At 31.4% G+C, this 21,125-nt stretch overlaps 3 protein-coding genes across 3 annotated transcripts; all 3 read right to left on the bottom strand.

The window, feature by feature from the left end:
• Positions 1-1,825: 1,825 nt before the first annotated feature.
• Positions 1,826-10,923, bottom strand: LOC106719670 (carbohydrate sulfotransferase 4). The gene is made up of 5 exons (XM_045686451.1): positions 10,175-10,923; positions 8,666-8,845; positions 3,242-3,458; positions 2,264-2,441; positions 1,826-2,022 (listed from the first exon to the last, which is right to left on the bottom strand). Exons 1-4 carry the CDS (start codon positions 10,894-10,896, stop codon positions 2,331-2,333), a joined length of 1,230 nt encoding a protein of 409 aa, XP_045542407.1. The 5' UTR covers positions 10,897-10,923; the 3' UTR covers positions 1,826-2,022; positions 2,264-2,330.
• Positions 10,924-11,582: 659 nt separating this feature from the next.
• On the bottom strand, positions 11,583-15,628 carry LOC106719696 (ATP synthase subunit g, mitochondrial-like). The gene is made up of 4 exons (XM_045686639.1): positions 15,559-15,628; positions 13,630-13,713; positions 13,315-13,418; positions 11,583-11,753 (listed from the first exon to the last, which is right to left on the bottom strand). The coding sequence occupies exons 1-4, from the start codon at positions 15,626-15,628 to the stop codon at positions 11,583-11,585; spliced, it is 429 nt and encodes a 142-aa protein (XP_045542595.1).
• A 264-nt stretch (positions 15,629-15,892) lies between these two features.
• Positions 15,893-17,248, bottom strand: LOC106719573. The gene is made up of 2 exons (XM_014513935.2): positions 17,132-17,248; positions 15,893-16,302 (listed from the first exon to the last, which is right to left on the bottom strand). The coding sequence occupies exons 1-2, from the start codon at positions 17,169-17,171 to the stop codon at positions 15,893-15,895; spliced, it is 450 nt and encodes a 149-aa protein (XP_014369421.2). The 5' UTR covers positions 17,172-17,248.
• Between the last annotated feature and the right edge of the window lie 3,877 nt (positions 17,249-21,125).

The following is a 21,125-nucleotide window of genomic DNA, read 5'->3' as shown; positions in this document are numbered from 1 at the left end:
GTGATTTGTTCAGTTAATTGTCTTTTTTAAAACTAACATATAAATGACGTCACAAATTAGTCGCCCAACAGGACACATGTAAATATAAAAAAAATAAACTAGCCAATATGAGTACATTTAAAATATTGAAGCGAATAAATACATGTAAAATACAAATTATTACATCAAAAAGTTTACAATGCCAAAAATAAATCATCACGACATCAAACAATTCGAGTATGATCAGAATCACATAAGTTAAGACTACCACACATTTTTAAGCCTAATATTAATGATACAATTTTCTTAATAACTTTTACCTCTTTCTAAATAATTTCTTACAATCAAGTGCACTTTTATGACTTCTCACTACATTCATAGTTTCGTTTGTTAGAATAATAGCGACCTTATTCCTAATTAAATAAAGTCGGTTTTCCCTTGAGGTCTGCCATTCATCATATAAATGTATGACAAAGTGACTAATGCCAGACAACTTTTATAGACGTATACTTTTTTTCAGCCGATTTTTATTGTGGCTTTACGATATGCTATATGAATATCAATTTTATTTTAATCGATTATAATTGAGAAATAAACGACACTAAACAATTTAATGCGGCTGCGACCATACGAAAATTAAAATTTTAATGAATGGTAATAATTTAAAAAGTACAACATTATTGATTTAGCAAATACTTACTAAGGTGAAATAACATAACTTTTTTTCAATAATAAGATTTTGCACCGAATATTGTTAAATTGTATTTCGAAAGTATTTTTTTTTTTCAAACCAGCCACGGTTTATGGTTGAAAAGCTCAGATCTAATACTAAGTCAATGCGCTTTTTTCTTAAATCCGAAAATCTAAACGTTGTATGTTACATATTGAACAGTTGACCTCACAACATTGTGATAGGAATCGGTACATTGTCACTGTTTGTGTCACACTTACAATTTACCTCATGGACGGAGATCCAACTAATATTCAATACAATGACGTAATACAAACATTTGTTATATTCCACAAGTTTGGGCAAATGTTCGGCAAATTGTTACAAATATAACTAGTTAAAATGTATATAATATTGGCGTATTGGTGTTACAATTTCATTTGATATTGGGCGATTTAATATTGTAAAAAAACATCGTAATATCATATTTATTACATAAAATGTATACTATAAGCCAAATATACATGTACAGTCGGCTCCTAAAATTATGGATAGCCAAAGTAATGATATTTGTATATTAAATATTTATATATATGTATATATATGTATATGCATGTATATAACCAGTGCAATGAGTATATATCTAAACTATAAAAACGTGTTGTCTATATTGGAAGCATCAACAATTCGTCAATTCCGTGAGTGCTAAATTATTAAGTATTCGTACCTAAGCTTATCAACTAAAACGCGAAGACTTTAAAGATCAAAATCGCTTGAACATTCCATACATTACGACCAACTAATGAGATTCATCCATTTAAAAAACATCTAACTTTATTCAAGGGATTTCAACCTTAATAATAATGGTCCATCTTTTACGATTTGATATAACACTTTTCACACAACCTACTCTTTTTAACTCTACATCCCCTTGCCATAGTATAAAAACATTCAATGAATAGAACAAATACGATGTTTTTCTTTAGATTCTTAAGTGAAATAATGGCAGAGATCAAAACAATTTTCAATACATTATTTAGATCTTATTCCATTATTTTATAACATAGTTTAAAAAGAACTGTCAATACTGATTTGTCTTATTAATTTACCCTTTTATGATTTTTTTAACAGTGGGTAGTTATTGAAATGAGTTATACTTCGATATTAATGTTCTGTAAGAATAAAATTAAAATCTAATTTGTATTATAGCTACGATAACATAATTATAGTTTCGTTGAGTATAATGTTACAATTATGAATATAATTCGATGTCATAGATTATTTTGTAAAAAAATGTTGTCAAATGTACTTAAAAATTATGAAATTTAATATGTCGCCAACATGCGATTTGTGCTATGCGAAGATATAAAAATCTGAAAAAAAAAGAAAACGTATAATAAATTTAAAAACACGATAAATAACTTCAAGAAAAAGAACGAGGGGATTTAAATTTTTTTTACAAGTATTTATTCAGTGAGAATACGTGGTGATGCAAAAACAATTGGATAACAATGGTAATACAATGATTTCTGACAAAAGTCTAGAAGTATGTGTGGCTAATAAACGGAATACGGATTAAAAACAGAAAAAAAAATTAAAAAGAAAATCACTTACGCGTTATTATTTGTATGGACACTCCATCGCGTGAATATTTTGAGACCAATATGTATCACAGAATGTTTCATTGCACGAGTGAGTATGATTCGATAGGATAGAAATCTTTGCTGAGCATATGAGATGTGTTGTGCGCCATTTTATAACCCCACAGGCTCATTGCTTCTTTACACGTTATCTGAAAACGAACGATTTACCGTTGGTTTTTGAGAACAAAATCTGTATAAAACATATCGTCATCCCTGTCATAATTATTGACAAAATAAAGATAAGAATATGTTTTAAAAGGGGATTTTGGTCTCAGAAACCTACGGTTACACTTTGTACTTAACAATACCTAGTACAATAATAATTAAACATTATTTTATAACCTGTCTCCACGCGTGGTCGTCCAGACAAGACAGTGTTTTTCAATCATCATCAATGCGTGGACTACGCAAAGCGCTGCACGCATTAAAAGCATTGCTAATTCTTACTCTGTCTTCTTCTATTGACCTAAGTCAGAATGAATAATAATAATTGATCTTAAAAGTACTTAATTTGGCCAAGAGGCTCTGAGGTAACAATGCAATTTGGAAAAGGGTTCACTTGTCCAAAATAGTTTTGGGGATCCCTGATCTAGTCGATGTAACATTTGATTTCCTTTCACTAGTAGAATACAACAATGTGTCAAAATGAGGAAAAATACGTGACATATTGAAAGTTATTGTCACTTCCATACATTTTTCACTTTTCGATTAGCGACTTCAGTTATCGAGTGTTACTTTGTCTAGCCCCCAGACTGTCTAATGACTTTAGGAAGTCAAACAGTTCTACCTGATTAAGAGATTACAAAATAACAGATACAATATCATTGGAACGGTTATAAAATTTATAAATATAAAAAAATATAACACTGGAAGATGTTTAAAAATAAATCTATTGTAAGACTTTATTTAAAATATTATTTCTTTGCAAGTATACAGTTTTCTGACTCACCTGTATATCTTCAACGTAATCAAACTTGAGGACATTCTTCCACCTGAAAGGCACATCTCTCGAGACTCGGAAGGTCGAACTGACGCCGGCTACTTCCACACTGGTGTGAGATCGTAGGAACTCTGTTACCGACGGCGTCACGCTCAAGCCAAGGAACTTGAACAGTTTGTACGTGGTCGCGTTTGGATTCAACGCTAGATCCTCGTAACGCAAAACCCTGGAAATATGTACAGGACTTCTTAAAGTACGTTTGAGAGTCAAAACAATTACATGCAATACTAGCGGTCGCCCGCCACTTCGTCAGTGCAGAATAAAAAAAAAGTTGCATATAATATTCCCGCGTGCATCAGCTAACTTCCCGTCAAAATCGATCCAGTTGTTCCGGAGATTACGCGTTAAATAAACAAATATTTTAATATTGGTTTTTCGTAACGAACTATGTGTTTTTTTGATATTACATTCAAATAATCCAATTTTATTAACACATATATATAAGTATAAAGTGTAGTAGATACATATATATATTGTCATCTCAGCCATCAAAGATGTAACACAATGATTTATTAATAGTATTTTAGAGTTTAAATTGATATTACATACACCTAGCAGTAAATAAGTTGTTGTAAAATATATATTATGGTACCTATAAAATACCTCGAAAGTTTTAACAAGGTTTCGCTTGTCGACAAGAGTTTAACAAAAGAAGTATGAGGAGTGCTGCGAGCGCCAGCCATTGTGGAAATATTTGAGGAATTTGCAATATTCACAAGTAGACTTAACCCAGTTAGCGGGTAGGGTGACCATGACACATTCTGAACCTTTTGATATTTAACTTTTTGGCTAAGGGCCCATTAATTACGTCACACGATTTTTGAACCTCCTCCGCCCTCGTCACAGCTGGTCACATTTGTGACTCCTACCTATTGTGTGTATCAGACTATATTTATTAATAAGTTTTTTTACTCCGCGCGGACGAAGCCGAGTGCAACTGCTAGTATTTAATATTTAAAGTTAATCATATTGTGAGAAATTGTTTAATTGGATATAATTATTGTATTTTACTAGTTATTATCATATTTAAACCGGTACGAATGTTCTAGAGGTCTTACTTGCAAGGCCAACTAAATTGTTGTAGTGGTTGTGTAACAAAGTTTTTACGCTTACGAATAGGTGAGCTACGCTAAACACAAAAAAGTGTAATTGACTTACGTACATTGAATGTATAATTTAAAAAGGTAAAGGTTGAAAAATATAAATTAAACGGAGACAACGTGTTGCTATAATATTGTGAAATATTAACACGCAAGTCATGTTATTCTCTACGGACACGATCATGTATGTTGTTTTAGAAATACTTCTATGTAAATAACAATAATTAAACATTGCAGTATTTTGGCGCGAGCATTTTATTTCTTGGCTATGGTCCAAACATGGGGCAAAAGAATTAATTATTTTTTTTACCTACAATATTTGCGGCAAGCTAACCGTAGAACTTGGCAAAATGTTGAAAGGGATTTAAACACGGCGAAGGTGATATTGTTTACAAATTACATAACATAAACGAATACGGTGTACTTTGGTCCTGCAAAGAACCCTCTAAGCTTTTTTTTATTTACACGAATTTGTTTAAATATATATCCAGTAAATACAGCGTTGATAAACAAAGTTCTATTTATGTAAAGCTTACCTACTAAGCTCAAATTTAATAAAATTTACTTAAAATAGACCCTACTTGTATGTCGTGACACACTTTTTCATTTTTTATTTAGACAAACGATTCAGATGGTTTAGCCATTCGTGGTGCAGCCAATTGATAAGTAGCACGACTGCCAATTCCCAGTCGAGGTCGACGCACTTTACTTGTGGTGTTCTGTTACGTGCAAACCGTAACTTACGCGCTGAAGTGAGCGCTGTAATATTTTCTACTAACTTCATATGTCAAACTCTTATCCGAATCGAACAAAAACGAAAGATAAAATCTATTACTTTCTATGTATTTTAAGATATAACTGAGTAGCGAGGAATGTTTTAACACATGTAACATTGTGCAACGTTATGCGTTTTATCTACAGACAAAGAATTAAATTCGCTACCCATTTACGATCGTGTATTATATACAGTAAAGTATCTCCATAGGAGCTGTAATTTTGTGGGCATGTACGGTTTTATAACAAATTGTCGAACCATTTGTATTGTGCTGTTCAGATATTTCTGTTATTCAATAGACGACTGTTTATAAATTAGAAATATTGATTAAAAAATTAAAATTAAATTTACAACGGAGTTATTCATAAAATTTGTTTGCGTAATGCTTGTATCATCTTGTGCAATCGAATATGAAATAATACCAAACAAATATAGATTGAATGATCAATTACGTAACCTATTAAAGCATTTATTTGTAATTACGATATTATTTTAATATGAACATTTTATGAAAGAACTTTTTATGAAAAGGCACAAATGAGTAATAATTTAATTGGTTGCATTTTAATTAGGCCAATTGGTTTTCATCTAGATTCATAGTTCAGTCGTTAAAAATTCAATCTTACTAATATTATAAATGCGAATGTTTAGATGGATGGATGTATGTTTTTTTGAAGGTATCTCCGAAACGGTTTAACGGATCTTGATGAAATTTGGCACAGATGTAGAACATAATCTGGAAGAACACATAGGCTACTTATTAAGTTTTTTTTTAATTCCACGTGGACGGAGTCGCGGGCGACAGCTAGTCGGTTTATACAAATATATTAATATAATTGTTTATTTTAATCAAATGTCACTTGTTGTCCAAATTTCATTAAATTGTTTTTTTTTTTTTGAGTACCGTATGGTAGATTTAATTTAAAATTCATGAATACAGTTGTTCACAATGAGTTTTCATCAGCCAGCGCCAATCAAGTGTTTCATTTTTTTCCCCACTAACTACAATAGACTTGAAAAATACATATCCGTGATTGCTTTCTTTTCTTATAACGACATTGACCTAGATTTTTAATTAATCTAGATGTAAAGTATTACAAAAAGCTTTCACGAACATATAGCTAGCTAAGTGGGTAGTCAGAATAAGCAATGTTAACTGTCAAAATGTATTGTTGAATTCGCATTTGAAAAAAAATTGTATTAACTCTTATGGGACTCTTAAAATTTGATATGAGAAATCTACACTAAGCGAGTGTTCAAATAACATTTAAAAGCCTCTGAGTGCGGCAGTAAGCCGCACTTTAATTGTACTTTAAATATTGGGGGAATTGTACCACTGAACTGATATTTTTTTACAAAAAAAAACTTACTGCAATTTTTGAATAGAAGGCTTAGCCTTTTAGCCTATGTTTTCTTCCAGACTATGTTCTATATCTGTGCCAAATTTCATCAATATCTGTTGAGCCGTTCCGGAGATACCTTAAAACAAACATCCATCCATCTAAACATTCCCATTTATAATATTAGTGTGATAAGAAATAAGAAGTAAGATTATATAAATTATGACTGTTTTAATTATATACCAGATTATGGTATTTTTCAAAGCACTATTTTGGATCAGCAAAAGATTTTTATGTTTCTTGAAAAATGATGTTCAATGAAATGTATTCTTTATTAAAAACGCCTATAATTTTTTTGTTACCTACAAGTAAACGAGACAGGAACAACATAGTTGAGGTTAACATATCCATATCATATGAATCAAGGTTATAAACTGGATTAACACTATATAAACTTTATATCCGGTAAACGCAACCATGCGTACGATGTATCAGTTTATTTTTATTCCCTCCATTTTTAGCGCACACGTTCTAAGAGAATAACTACTACCCTCGTTCAATCGCACCATAGATTTTCAAACTTTTTTATCGTAGATCTTCTTCAAAATATACATGTTAAAACTCTCTAATTAATTCCAGCCATGGTACGCCTCCGTCTGGGAAACTTTGGAAATCACTGATTTACACAATTAAATAATGTTAACTATATGTTACATTGCTTTTTTCGTTACAATATAAAAAATATCATTTTATATGTCAACTCAATGTCTGTCTGTCTTAACGAGTCTTGAATCGGAGGTTGGTAACCGGACAAGTGAACGGCATTTAGAGCCTACTTATATGCACACTTTCACGTACCAGTTAGCTTGCAAATTACATTTTTAAATTAATAAAATTAAAAGCTTTACAGAACTTACTTTCACCGTTTATACACTTATACAATTAAATTACTATCTTACTAATATTGTAGATGCGAAAGTTTTAAGCAATTACAAAACGGGTAAACGAATCTGGATGAAAATTGGAACAGTGATAGATTATTGGGAACAACGCAGAGGCTATTCCTTTTTTTATTCCTCGCTAACGAAGAAGCGGACATATGCTAGTTACTATATAAAAATAATTGGCAAGCTGTGAAATATACGCTCCAGATGACGTATAAATGTGGAATTGTTAAGAAAAAAAATTGAATCATTGAATTACAGTAAGATACCACATCGCCATACCAAGACATGATTATACGATGAATAAATACATTTAGCGTGTATTTTCTTACTATTGTTCTGAATCCGCTATTCATTTTACTAATATTATAAACGAGTAAGTTTTTTACGGACGGATGTTTATTAGCAGGTAACTCCCAAACGGTTAAACGGATCTTGATGAAATTTTGCACACAGTTTACTTAGGTAAGGTACTTTTAGGTTTTTTTAATTCCGCGCGGACGAGCGGGCAAAAACTAGTATTTAACTTTTTCACCTAAATGGTTCTTCGATTAAAAATTGTTTAAATATTTTAGACGTTTTACTTTTGTTTCAGTCAAAATAGTTCACATGAAATTAAAACGTAGTGAGTTTAATAAAACACAGTATCAAATAACTTGTTCTTTGCTAAATTGTCTGTCAAGTGTAGAGTGACACAAATTACGGTTAATTACGGACAATATGACATGCTGCATAAAATTTGATGAGTTACTAAGAAGTATTTTGTTTCCTCTTTCAAACTAGCTATGAATGGTCGGTTTCGCTCGGATCAATTTCGCGACAACACCAAGATGCAAGCAAACCTTTGTTTTGGCCAAACAGATACAGAGAGAAGAAAAGGAAAACCCCAGTTTTTCGTATTCCCACTTATGTTAGAATTTAAAGGTTTGATGCGTGGTTCTTCTTATATAAAATCAGAAGCATCTAGAAGCCTGTTCAGGGGACTGACTTACAGGCATTTGGTAAACCAGTCATTTCAATAGTCCTGTTCTGTCCTTTCCTTATCGGTGCAGTATTTTTCATTGATGTACTGACTGCCACTCTGACGTCTTTATACGACACGATGTCTGTCTCCTTTCTAATTATTAGTTCCATTTTTTTTCTTTCTTTAATTGCGCTAACAAGAACATCGTGTCTTATAAAGTACGATTACAAAATAATATGAAACAACTCACATGAGTCTGTCTGGGTACTGGTTCAGCAGCCTGCCTGCAGCAACATAGTCGCTGATCATGTCTGCACAAAGTAACTCCGGCTGCCAACAATCGGGCGCCGGCTGACAGAAGTTGCGGTGCTGCCGCGACTGCATCACCCCGCGCGGGTCACGGATTAACAATATCACTTTTACATTAAGCCTGTAAAATTATATGCAAATTAATATACAGTACGACAAAAATATCTGGCCCAGTAAGAGACACTGGTTAGTATTCAGAAATCATAAAATGTATAAAACCTAGGCTATCTTGTGATACATTTTTTGACTAAAGAGCTTTAGTAATTTTATTCCAGTTATGCCTTCCAGGTCAGAAAGTTTGTCAGTCTATAAATCAACTATCATAATCAACTGATACATCTTATTAATATTATTCTTACTATTGATGGATGGATGGATGTTAGAAGGTATCTCAATGAAAGAACACATAGCTTACTAATTAACTTTATACACACACGAACGGAGCAGCGAGCGACAGTAAGTGTCCACTAAGAATCAATTAAATCAAAGATGTGTTGGAGTTAATCCGCTGTGCCTGTAAACTTGAGTTTTAGTGGTAGAATTATAATTTGATGTATTAATCAGGTATATCTGATACAAAGGTTAAGTCAAGACTTAAATGAATTGTTGGCTTTTTCTTTAAAAAGGGATAATCTATATATATAAAAGAATGTCGTGTTAGTTACACTATTTATAACTCAAGAACGGCTGAATCGATTTGACTGAAAATTGGTGGGCAGGTAGCTTAGAACCAGAAAACGGACATAGGATAATTTTTACCCCGTTTTCTATTTTTTATTCCGCAAAAGCTAGTGTTCAATATTGAAAACTTAGGTGGATGGGGAACAAGCATTTCTGTTATTTCATACATTTTTTTCTTTTATATTCAATTGGTTCAGACATGTTTTATCATTTTACACTTAACAAACTGTCATATTTTAAATATCTATAATACTCATGTGTGAATTTAAGAATTGGTATAGATGTAGAACTCAGTCTGGAAGAACACATAGGCTACTAAGTTTTTTTTAATTCCGCAGACAGAGTTGTGGGCGAAAGCTAGTATTTTAATAAGTGTTGTATAATATTTATTTTCTAAATATTAATCTTTAGTGCACAAGCCAATGTTATGTACTGTTTTAAGTAGAAAGTTCTTATAACTTCAATCGGTCTAAAACAAATAAGAATTAATTTTAGGCTAAAGTGTGAACTTGAAGTGTAGACTTTGTGCAACAATTGTTTCAAATATAAAAGGATGTTAAATAAAAGGATGTTATTTGAGACTTTTAATGTTGTTTTTATTGAAAGGAAAATAGATAAAATTTGAGCTTTTTTTGTTGAATTTTAACCTTAAAGTGTATTAAAATTATGAAGTGTGAAAAAGTAGACAGAGTTTTTATGCATAGACCAGTGTGATTAATAATAGGTAACTACATATTTTAAAATTTATGGTCTTTTGAACAATACTCACTCTTTATCCTGCAATATCTCTTGAATAAGACGTAATCTGACACGAACAACTTTCATACTTTGGAAGGGGAACTGCTTACAAAATCTTGCAGTAAATTCAGAATCAAAACACAATTCTTTCTTATATTTACAGTGGTCCCATAATCTACCGTTGTGACTAAATTGGTGCAAATGCCCTTTTCCATACTCGAAATAATCTTCCATTCCATCAAAATTACACCTAAGCATATTTTTTATTGTTTTTAAAGCTTTATCAGCATGTGGAGGACCCCTTATTTGTATAATTTTATATTTCAAAAGCGGCTCATAATGATAAAAATTTCCCGGCATTGCATTTAAAATCTCACCGAGAAAGGTTGTGCCTGATCTCCAAGTGGAAATTATTAGACTTCTTATTGGTCGGCCGCCAGATTCCATTAGAAGATTTTCAAGATTATTAACTCCAGATGCAGTGTAGTTATAATTCCACAACTCAAATTTAATTTTTGACCTTGTTTTTTCAATAATTTTTTCAATATCTGGAGAACCGTCGTCTGGATTCGTTGGTAGTGGCTGGAGTAACTCTTCCCCATCTTCAACTTTCTGAATATTTTTAATATTTCTTCTATTTTCAGAGGACGGACGGTAATTTGTGTTATCTGTATATCGACTTCCAGCAAGAATTAATAGAACACTGAGACCAAACGCGATACATATTGAATAAAAATTTACTCGCCGCAACATTACTAACAAAAAAATTATTAAATTTTAAAACAGCAAGGAATATTAAAGACAGAGTATTTTTTAAACACAAATACTAACAACACACATTTAACGTCATTTTTATAAAGTTTTTTTATGTTTCACAATCATGATTTTCGTCCTAACGTTTCCGCGGAAACACCGCATTGCACCCCTTAGCATTGCACCTTCACTACCATCTTGCTGGAATGACGTTTATGTGTCAATGTCAAACTCAACTTTAGCAGCTGTCATGGTACTGTCACATTTATTTACTATTCGTTCAGAAATTAAATTTAAAAGACAATAATTTACAAACACTTCACGGTTATTCTATAAATACATAATTTTCTAAAATCTACTACAAAATATTTCATACTTTTTGTAAATCTTACACTATTATAAACTCAAATAAAATCAAATCTCGTGTTGCGAGAGAACGTTTCTTTCAATGGATTTGTCACCGGCGAATCCTATACTCTGCCTGTTTGTGATTTGCCAAGATAAGAAAATAATTTTGTGATTTATTTCAGTTATTTGTAAAGGTAACAATTCATTGAATAGTTGGTAGTCCATTTTTTTATTGAAACAGAAAACACACACCGGTACAAAAAAATGAAACCTGAAAATATAATTCTAAGACATCATTTTATTATTCAAGTATTATTACAGTAGTCTTAACAGTAATTTTACACTTTGTAACCAACGAAATGCATTTTACCAATGGTTTCTCCCATGAAGAACCATAAACCTACTTCGGTGCACACCAAAAACAATAGGAAAGCTTGCTTAACGGTCAAATATTTGAAGCATTTATTTTGAATAAACTCTCTTACCAGGTTTATATCTTCTTGCAAAGTCTGAAAAGTAAATACAATTAATATTTAAACCCGTCTCATGGTTATTTCTTTATGGTTAGTCCATCAATTCGCCGTTAAATATAACTCTTAGGGGTTATAGATGTCGCAGGCGGGGTCACGGAAGTAAGCTCACGCGTTCCCGTGGCCCCGCCATAATGCGTCGGAGGGCAGTCAGGTTTTAGTGGGTATTCCGGTCGCCTTCTGAGGCCGGCGAGTCCCACACTCCCTACGCTATTGCACAGCCCGGCGTAGGGGTGCGTAAATGCATTTCCTGACGTTAAAAAAAAAAAAAAAAAAAAAAAAGGGGTTATAGATGTCCAAGTATTCTCAGTGTGAAAATTCTAACAACCTTTGTAATTTTGTACAATCGCGGCGACAACACTTATTATTAAGAAGATTAACATCATGAGAAAACAGAGCCGCGAGTTGTCGTTCATTGTAAAAGATTTATCGTTTAAAAAATAACCACTTTTATAACTGATAGTAAAGATGACAATACGTTGACCTTATAATATTATTTCATAAGAGGAATACTTGGATATCTATTACCCCTAGGGATTATACTTCAGGGTGAATAGATGATGAAGTAACCCTTTCATTATTTTTTTTAACATTTTCATAATTATCATTCAATAACATGTGAAAACTCATTAAAATTTTTGTAAATCAACAAAAAGACGAGTCAAAAAAATGATCTCTCGATGCCGCAAAAATTTTAAATTGACGTGATTGATCGATTGTATATTATATAATAATATTATATAATATATTATATTATATAATATATTATATAATATTATATATATATTGTATATTATATAATACTAGCTGTCGCCCGCAACTCCGTCCGCGCGTAATTAAAAAAAATGTATTCTTCGCTTTGTTCTAAGTCTGTGCCAAATTTCATCAAGATCCGTTGAGCCGTTTTGGAGATACCTTCAAACAAACATTTATCTATCCATCTAGAAATTCGCATTTATAATATTAGTAATATTGGTATGGTAGTGGTAGTGGCGAATATTTAGATGGATGGATGTTTGTTTGTTATAAGGTATCTCTAAACCGGCTCAACGGATCTCGGTAAAATTTAGCATAGATGTAGAGCATAGTCTAGAACACATAGGCAACATTACGTTTTCTTTGTAATTCCGCATAGACGGAGTCGCGGCCGACTGCTAGTAATTAGAAAAAAGGCGGAAATCAATTTTACCTTTAAATAGTATTTACCAATGACAATACAAGGTAAATATATGGTGCATTGAAGAAGTCATACACGACTAAATACGATGTCTATTGCAGGAGGCTGTAAATGTACATGTGTTTCATATCTAAGTAAGCATCAACGATCAATAAATACACTGCATTGCGGCGATGATGCCTAAACTTGATGACTGTTGCTTTTAAATTAAAAAAAAACTATCACGTGATTCTTATTGTATTTTTCTCTTAGCCTAAGTACATATCATTGTGGTACATATGGAATTTGTATTATTTACTTACATATGTGTCTATTGTCGCCCCACTAACATCAGGGTATGTTTTTTTGGGTTACAAAAATTACCTTTAACTCATACCTCGAGGGCGGACTCATTTCTAAAGTAAAATAACGCCTAGCAATTCTCATTTTATCTGCCAAGTCTGACTGCATCACCCGATTTGATTTCTCTGTAGGTGTAAAAATAAACACTCTCATTGTGAAATTTGGCAAGAAAATTGTTACAAAAGTTCTGTAATTGTGGTATCATTAAGACTGAATTTTAAGAAATATTTTTCTTTTTTTTTTCAGGTAAAGTGAGAGGGATTAAAACATTTTTTTGGATTATGAGAAGTAACATGGATATCATTGATAGTGCAAAAAATCAAAAGTAATTTTTACCTAAAATGATCTTCGACAATCTCTCTTTATTCTTGTTCAGAGTTAACTCATATGGACCAGCTACAGTTTGCAATAATCTCACGCCTGTTAAAAACGTAACAAGTATTGTAGATTAATTTAGGCAGAGCTGGGCATTAACTCGTTAATCCGTTAATCGTTAATTAACGAAGTTAACATTTTGCTTAACGGATTAACTTTTAAGTTAACTGCAAAAAGTGTTAACGCTTTTGTTAACTTCCGTTAAACTCAACTTCCGTTAATAAAAGTCCGTTAATCGTTAAATTAGAAACTTGGAGACGTGCTGTCATTTTGTTTAAATTACGCGCCACGCCACGCTCGTAAGTTCAACTATGTTGAGCGACTGTCGGCGACTCGAATGGTGAAAGAACGAGTTGATAATTGATATATGTGAAGTTCGCGTGCAAGTGTGATGCGTCAGAGCGTCCGGGAAAGACGTGACCAACAGGACAAAATTAAAAGAAGGTTCAAAATAGTATATTTCATTACGAGTATATAAAAGCAAGAGTATGTAATAGCCCACATTTCGAACGCTCTTCGTCCCTGCAATACGCCACTTTTTGAGCAACTGTATTAAAACACTTTTTTACTCGTGCGTTCTCTTTCCCAACTGTCAATATAATGTCTATTAAAAAGAAAAAACCAACCACGAAGTTTTCACAAAAAAAATCAAAAAAGTTTTTATGATTCATGCAAATAAGCAAATAATTTCTAAAAAGAAGCTTCTAATGTGTTACAATATCAGATTTAATGATTTGATTCAATGAATTAGGTTGGTTTCATTTTATTTCATCTCATTAAATTTCATTTCATAGGCATAGTTCCCTTTGCCTACCCAGAATGGGTGAAGAAAACAAAAAAAAATCTCTGTTTGTATTCTTTTACGGTTGGCACCATTTTTCAAACATTTTAGTTTGTTGAGTTTATTGTGTTTTTATTATTATATTAAATTGCTTTATTTTTTCGCAACTGTATTAAAAATAGTTGTTTAGTACACATGCGGAACTGTCATTACCACTTGTTCCGACTGTCAACCCTCACCTTCTGCTGCGCCTCGGCTCGGGTAGACATTTGTCGGAACTCTTTGCAATGACAGGCTTTCCACACTCGTAATGAAATATACTATAATGCATTCATACTTGTCTCTAATACAAATGTGTTATAGAATATACAATCAAATTACTATTTTAAACAAGTGTCGCCACAATAAGTGTGAAATTAGTGTGTATAATTTTGGTATGGTTAACTGTTAACGATTAACTTTAACTTGCGTTAAATTTTCGAGAATTTAACGCTTTAACGATTAACGAAGTTAATTTTTTAATTAACGAATTAACGATTAACGAAGTTAACTTTTCGATTAACTGTGCCCACCTGTGAATTTAGGTTATATCCAAATTTACACCTCGAAATTAAATTTGAATTACTTACGCTTTAGATTATTTGTCACCTTTGAAATATTCATTTTCTATACAATTTAAAGAATAACGAACAGTCGCGAAAGTTTTATTAAACAATTTAATACAGTTTAGCAAATGTTGACACTGACGGTAATTGTCATTAAATTAAGATTATTTTATTTCAGAGATAGTGGCGATGAGAAACAGTTAAACGGCCTGTACTAAGATATCTATATATATAAAAGAAAGTCGTGTTAGTTACATTATTTATAACTCAAGAACGGCTGAATCGATTTGACTGAAAATTGGTGGGCAGGTAGCTTAGAACCAGGAAACGGACATAGGATAATTTTTACCCCGTTTTCTATTTTTTATTCCGCGCGGACGGAGTCGCGGGTAAAAGCTAGTAATATTATATATTGTACATTGTTCTGAAATTATTTTTGATATTTCGTTTAATGATAGAGAGTAGACAACTTTTGTATCATCTCAATAATGGTTTCAGCTCTACCAGCGCCTTGGGTGAGATTTCTATGGCTTCCATTTTTGTCACTCATCCGCAGCCCTTTGTACCAGCTCATATTATATCTACCGACGGTCCCAACAAAAGTGGCGAGACTACCCTATATAGAAATAATACTTATCGACCAATAAATAAAACACATTCAATACGGACAAGAATTTATTTTTATTCATTCGAATAAGGGACCTGACAAGAATCAGATGCATATAATACACACGTCTTAAAATAATACTTTATCAATCAAAATTTAAATGTCACCAATAACACTCATATACTCAACAAATTATTCAAATATGAATTAGTAAGTATGATTGTTTGATTTTCACATTTTGCCTCTTCGTTTGGGCCCCTTTTCACCTTTTGATTTTCCTCTTCTTTCTTTTTTAACCTTTGGCTTGGTATCAACTTTTATCGCTCTTTTTTTAATTACCTTTGATTTTGACAGAGCTTTTTCAGCCTTTTCTTTTGCAATCCTGGCTTCTTCTTTTAATTTCTCTTGTGCCGCTTTCACAGCTTCCTCCTTAAGTTTTATTTGCCTTAATTTTTCTGCTTCCATATCACGTATCATAGTTTCTAAGCTAGCGATTAAGTTATTTGCTGTTTTGGATGCAAGCTCTTCTATTTTACGACCACCTCGTCCGGCAAAATATGCAACAGTTAACGGCGGTGCCATTTCTATTTTTGCATATTGCCACGCTGTACCAATGGCAGGCTTGACGGCTTTAGCAGTTACTAAAATTGTATAGAATTTGTAAGTATTATCGGTCAAAGCTACAGTAACTGACAGCGTGGCATGCGTGATACAATAACTTTGTCGACGGGTGAAATGTGTGCTAGTTTACGTTTTGTATGTTGTTGAGGAGTTCGTGTACTTACAAACTTAATTAAAAAAAGCTTAACGAGTAATGTATTACTAGTACTAGTAACTGACTAGCCTAAAATATATTAAAATCTCAAAAAGCAACTGTGGCCTAACATACTTTATCATTTTTCATTTTCTCCTTCGCTTTTTGTAATTCTTTTTCGAGATATTCGATTTCTTTAGGTAGCTGGTTATCTCGAAGTGTAGTTAATTTTGTTTGTAAATTCTCTGTGACGTCATGGAGCGCATATTCAGCCCTTGTCACTAAATTATTGTCTACGAGACGTTTGACTGATGTTTCAAGGATATAACTTTTTGATCCTCTCCATAATCTAGTTACTGCTGGTCGAATAGTTTTAATAGAAACTGTAACAAACGGATCAACGATTTATATAGATATAGCGATTTTTAGTACAGGTTTGTAGGAATACATTATACTATGATTTCATTTGCTGCAGTTTCTTTTTAAATCCTTGTTTGATTCAAAAAGACATACGATACCAATACATTTCTCTCACAATTAGTCGTCTAACTTAATTTATTACATTCTTATTGAAATTATCACTTTAGATTTCTGTAAATATGACATGTTTATGGAATTCTTGGGTCTTATAAGATTGCTTTTCGCTGTTGCAGTATTTCTTTAGTTCGTTTGGATTGTTCATCAAATAAAATATTAAATACTACAAAAATACGTACTCAATGCGAAGTCTAACGCTATTCTTGTAATTCTTGCCATTTATTCGAAAATTCTTTAATTCTAATTCCTTAGAAGTCTTTGATTTAAAAAAGATGTAAAAATAATTGTTTTTACTTTGTCAATAATTATGACATTTTCTTTACTTCAAATAATATTATCTAGATGTGTTTTAATGTCATGGATTTAAAAAAAAACAAATTAAGGTTTTATTATAATTGTTTAAATACTGCTGAAAGAATTTTCATTTCGTGAATATCTTTTACTTTAATAATAAAAAAAAAAACATGAATATCTCTTTAAGAATTCCACCAGCATGTTTAAAAGATTGGAATTTGTAATCCCGTTACAAACTCGATTTGAAACAATGTTAAGTCAGTGCCAAACGAGGGCTTGCAGGAATTTAAACAAAAAAAAATTATTTGTATGCAATTTAATGACGTTTAAAGTTTGGCGCCAAAATTATAGTCTTTGAAGAATTTTGTAATTTTAACCATAGATAAAAAAATAAAATATTGAGAAAGAATCAGATGTAACTATGAGAAGATAATCATTATCTTTCGCTACATTCTTAAACTCAATATTGTAAGCAATGTTAATACCTGTTGGCGCGGCAGTGCCCCCAACCAAGGCATGCATGGTTGAACCATCTTTTTCCCGAAATGGTTTGGAATCCGTTTTATCATTAAAAAAAAAACCTTAAGTAACTGTTAACTCGAAATCATTTCCAACAATAAAATAAGTACCTACCTAACTACGTGCGGCATTTTACAAACGATATGTTTTAATGCATTTTTACCAAATTTTCGGTCGACGACATTACATCTTTGAACATACCTTGATTGTTGAACCTGTTTCAATATGAATTTATATTTATGCTAAGATTGGATTGATTTGGCCCGCGCAGTAGCCGTAAAAAAAGAACATTGTTTATTCAATATTTTGTTTGTATTTAGCGTCCATGTTTCATATAATAGTATTAAAAACACATATGGATATTCTAGATAACAGTACGTAAACGTCTACGAATATTGTTTTTTGAAACCGCCCAGAGATAGAAGGAACCTATAAGGATTATAGGGTTCACAAGAGAATATACCTTCAAGTCAGATATTGGTACAAATAATTAAAAAATAATAATTTACTTAATAACACTTTAGTGTAATAATATAACTGTTTGAAAGCTTTATGGTTAAAAATAATATCTTAAAGTATAAGTTTATCTCATTAAAAGTGGATTGGTAGTATTTTTAATCATTATCTTCTTAATGAATTTCCGCGTAACAGTATACTAAAATTTCAATATTAACTCTCAGAACTCGTTAAGTAGCGGTTCGAAACTGTTATTATACTAAAAACTAAAGAATTATTTCAACCGTACCAACAAATAAGCACTTCAATATAAATGACAAACATCACGTTATTCGTCCATACTTAAATTTTCATCAGGTACAGTTATCTTTCGTAATAAGTGCCTAATATTACTCTTGCGCTTATAAATTCTCGCACCGGATAATGTGTGCTGATGGAATTTACTTTTTTTAGTCTGTGCTCTTAACGTAGATAACAAATTTAAATTACTATAAATATAGCTGGCAACAAAATTCCCAACGCTACTTTTTATTTAAAAAATTAACTTGTCATACTCGGTATGTAGTGATTGATTTGATCGCGTTGAAGATTAACATCTATCTTAGATTATTAGCCAACTTCAAAAAGAAGGAGGCTATTCAAAATATAACTGTTGAAGTAATTTCAGTTAGTATAACAATTGTAGAATTGATTGTTCGCATCTTTAGTGGCTAAAATTTATATAGTTCATAGTTTATTGTTTTCTTAAAACAATTGGGAGTGTGAAAAAAAAAAATAATATTTATTTTTTATATATATTTTAAAACTTAATTATTAATTTTATCGATGTGTAACGTGAAAAACGAAAAATAATTTTTTTTCAATTAATTACAGGCGATTTAAAATTAAAATATAGTCACGTGAATGTGAACGATAGCCACAATACTTGTGACGTCATAATGTTTAGCAAATTCATAATGGATATGTTCCGATATGCACTGCGACCATTGTACAGTGTGACGTCAATTCAGTATACTGGCAGTCCATAACGGAACGAATTTTTCTACAGTGATAGATAGCACTGTGCAGTGCTCGCAGTGCATATCGGAATATACCCAAATGCATCGTTTACAGCTATTATACGTCAGCTGTCAAGTTGACAAAAACATTGTAAATGAAATAAAACAAAGCTCAAAACACTGTACATACTTATCATCTCTGTATACTAATACGAGTAAAAAATAACAGTATGACGTCACACGCGTTCGGATTTGTTCGGCGCGTCTTCGGTACTGTATTCAAAAATTAATTTTGATTTTGATTTAACTTATTAATTATTGCGAAAAATAAAAAAATAAAAATTGTTTTGCTATAAAACTTATAGATGATCTTTCCATTTTTCAAAGAAAAAAAAATTTTTCACACACTCAATTAAAAATGTTTATTGAATTTATTGTTAAATATTTATTTGTCCAAAACAACCGAACGCTGAATATTACAATGACAAAAGACAGCGAATTTAAATAAATTAGAAATTATTAGAAGAAACTAATGAGGTGTTAAAAATGTATGAGGATTATTGGTGACACCAAGTTCGAAAGCAACCGAAGTGTTATTTACTTGGTGTCATTTCTTAGTTACTTCGTTTAAAATCAATTTAGATATTTAAAGTGAATTTGCGCATCATTTTCCTTTCACTAATCTGTGTGAATAATTCATCTCAACACTGATATATGATACTTACGGGATTTCGTTATCTATTAAATGGCCGGCAGCATCGTTCATTAGTGTCAGTATGGCTTTATTAATTATTTTATATTATTTTTTTGCAAGCTTCAGTTCATATATCTTAATCAGATGAAATATAAGTCTATAAGTTATGCACTTAAAAGATATCAATGATTGAAAGGTTCCGTTTCATTAATATAATCCTAGCAACACGATTAAACTTTACTTGGGAACATAAATAGAAAAATTTAAACATAAATGAATAAAATATCATACATAAGTAAAAGAAAACATAGCGCTTATAATGTCTTTCTATTGTTGAAAGATTTTTCAAAAAGGTTAGGTATTTATGGAGCTTTTTGGACACAAAAATTTAAATCTCATTTAAATAAAAAAAAGATTAAATAGTCGAAAATTTTGGTTAGAAAGATAACGACTAAATTTAAAATCATCTTTATCGATGTCTATGTAGGTTTATTACCAAAAGAGGCCTAAATCTACATAAGTGTCACAAACATTGGGCAATAGATCAATATGGTTGGATATGACGATATGGTGGTATTTTGCAACGACTATAATCGAAGTTTTAATAAAACTTTGTCATAAAATCAACACACTATTTACTTAATCATTAGGAATCGTGTTTATAGGAAGTAAATATATTTAACCTAATAATAAAGTAAGGTCTACACTTCAAGGTTTTCCTAAAGTGGTAAATAAAGTTAAAATTATTGGATTTCGTTGTATATTATAGCTTTTGATACGCACCTCGTGTAGTAATAGAATACATTATCGTGCCGTAAGTGTTTATGTAAACGAACATTTGCGCAGTTACTTATTTAAATTTCTTATACGATATGAAGTCTGAAATAATAATGAATATATGAATTATGTAACTTCTCTCTCACTCTCTCACTGTATTTATGATTATTATGAATTTATGTAGCGTCATAAACTTAAATAGTCAAAGTAAATTAATTAAGCTTATTTCGTTATTAATGTCTCTTGGTTACATATTTTATATTAAAAATTAAACTTTATTTATAACTAACTTAAATTTATTGTTAATTCAATTTAATTAAGAATATCTTAACTATGTTATAAGTTTCACATCTTGCTTCTACCGATTCCATAACTTCACTAGTTCACAAAATGTACACATGAACATTTCGGTATTCTACTGTCTCATAATTTTCA

This window comes from Papilio machaon, chromosome 3 (genome assembly GCF_912999745.1).
Source record: "Papilio machaon chromosome 3, ilPapMach1.1, whole genome shotgun sequence".
NCBI lineage: Eukaryota > Metazoa > Arthropoda > Insecta > Lepidoptera > Papilionidae > Papilio > Papilio machaon.
Note: the sequence above shows the minus strand (reverse complement) of the source record. Positions and strands in the feature narration are given on the sequence as shown.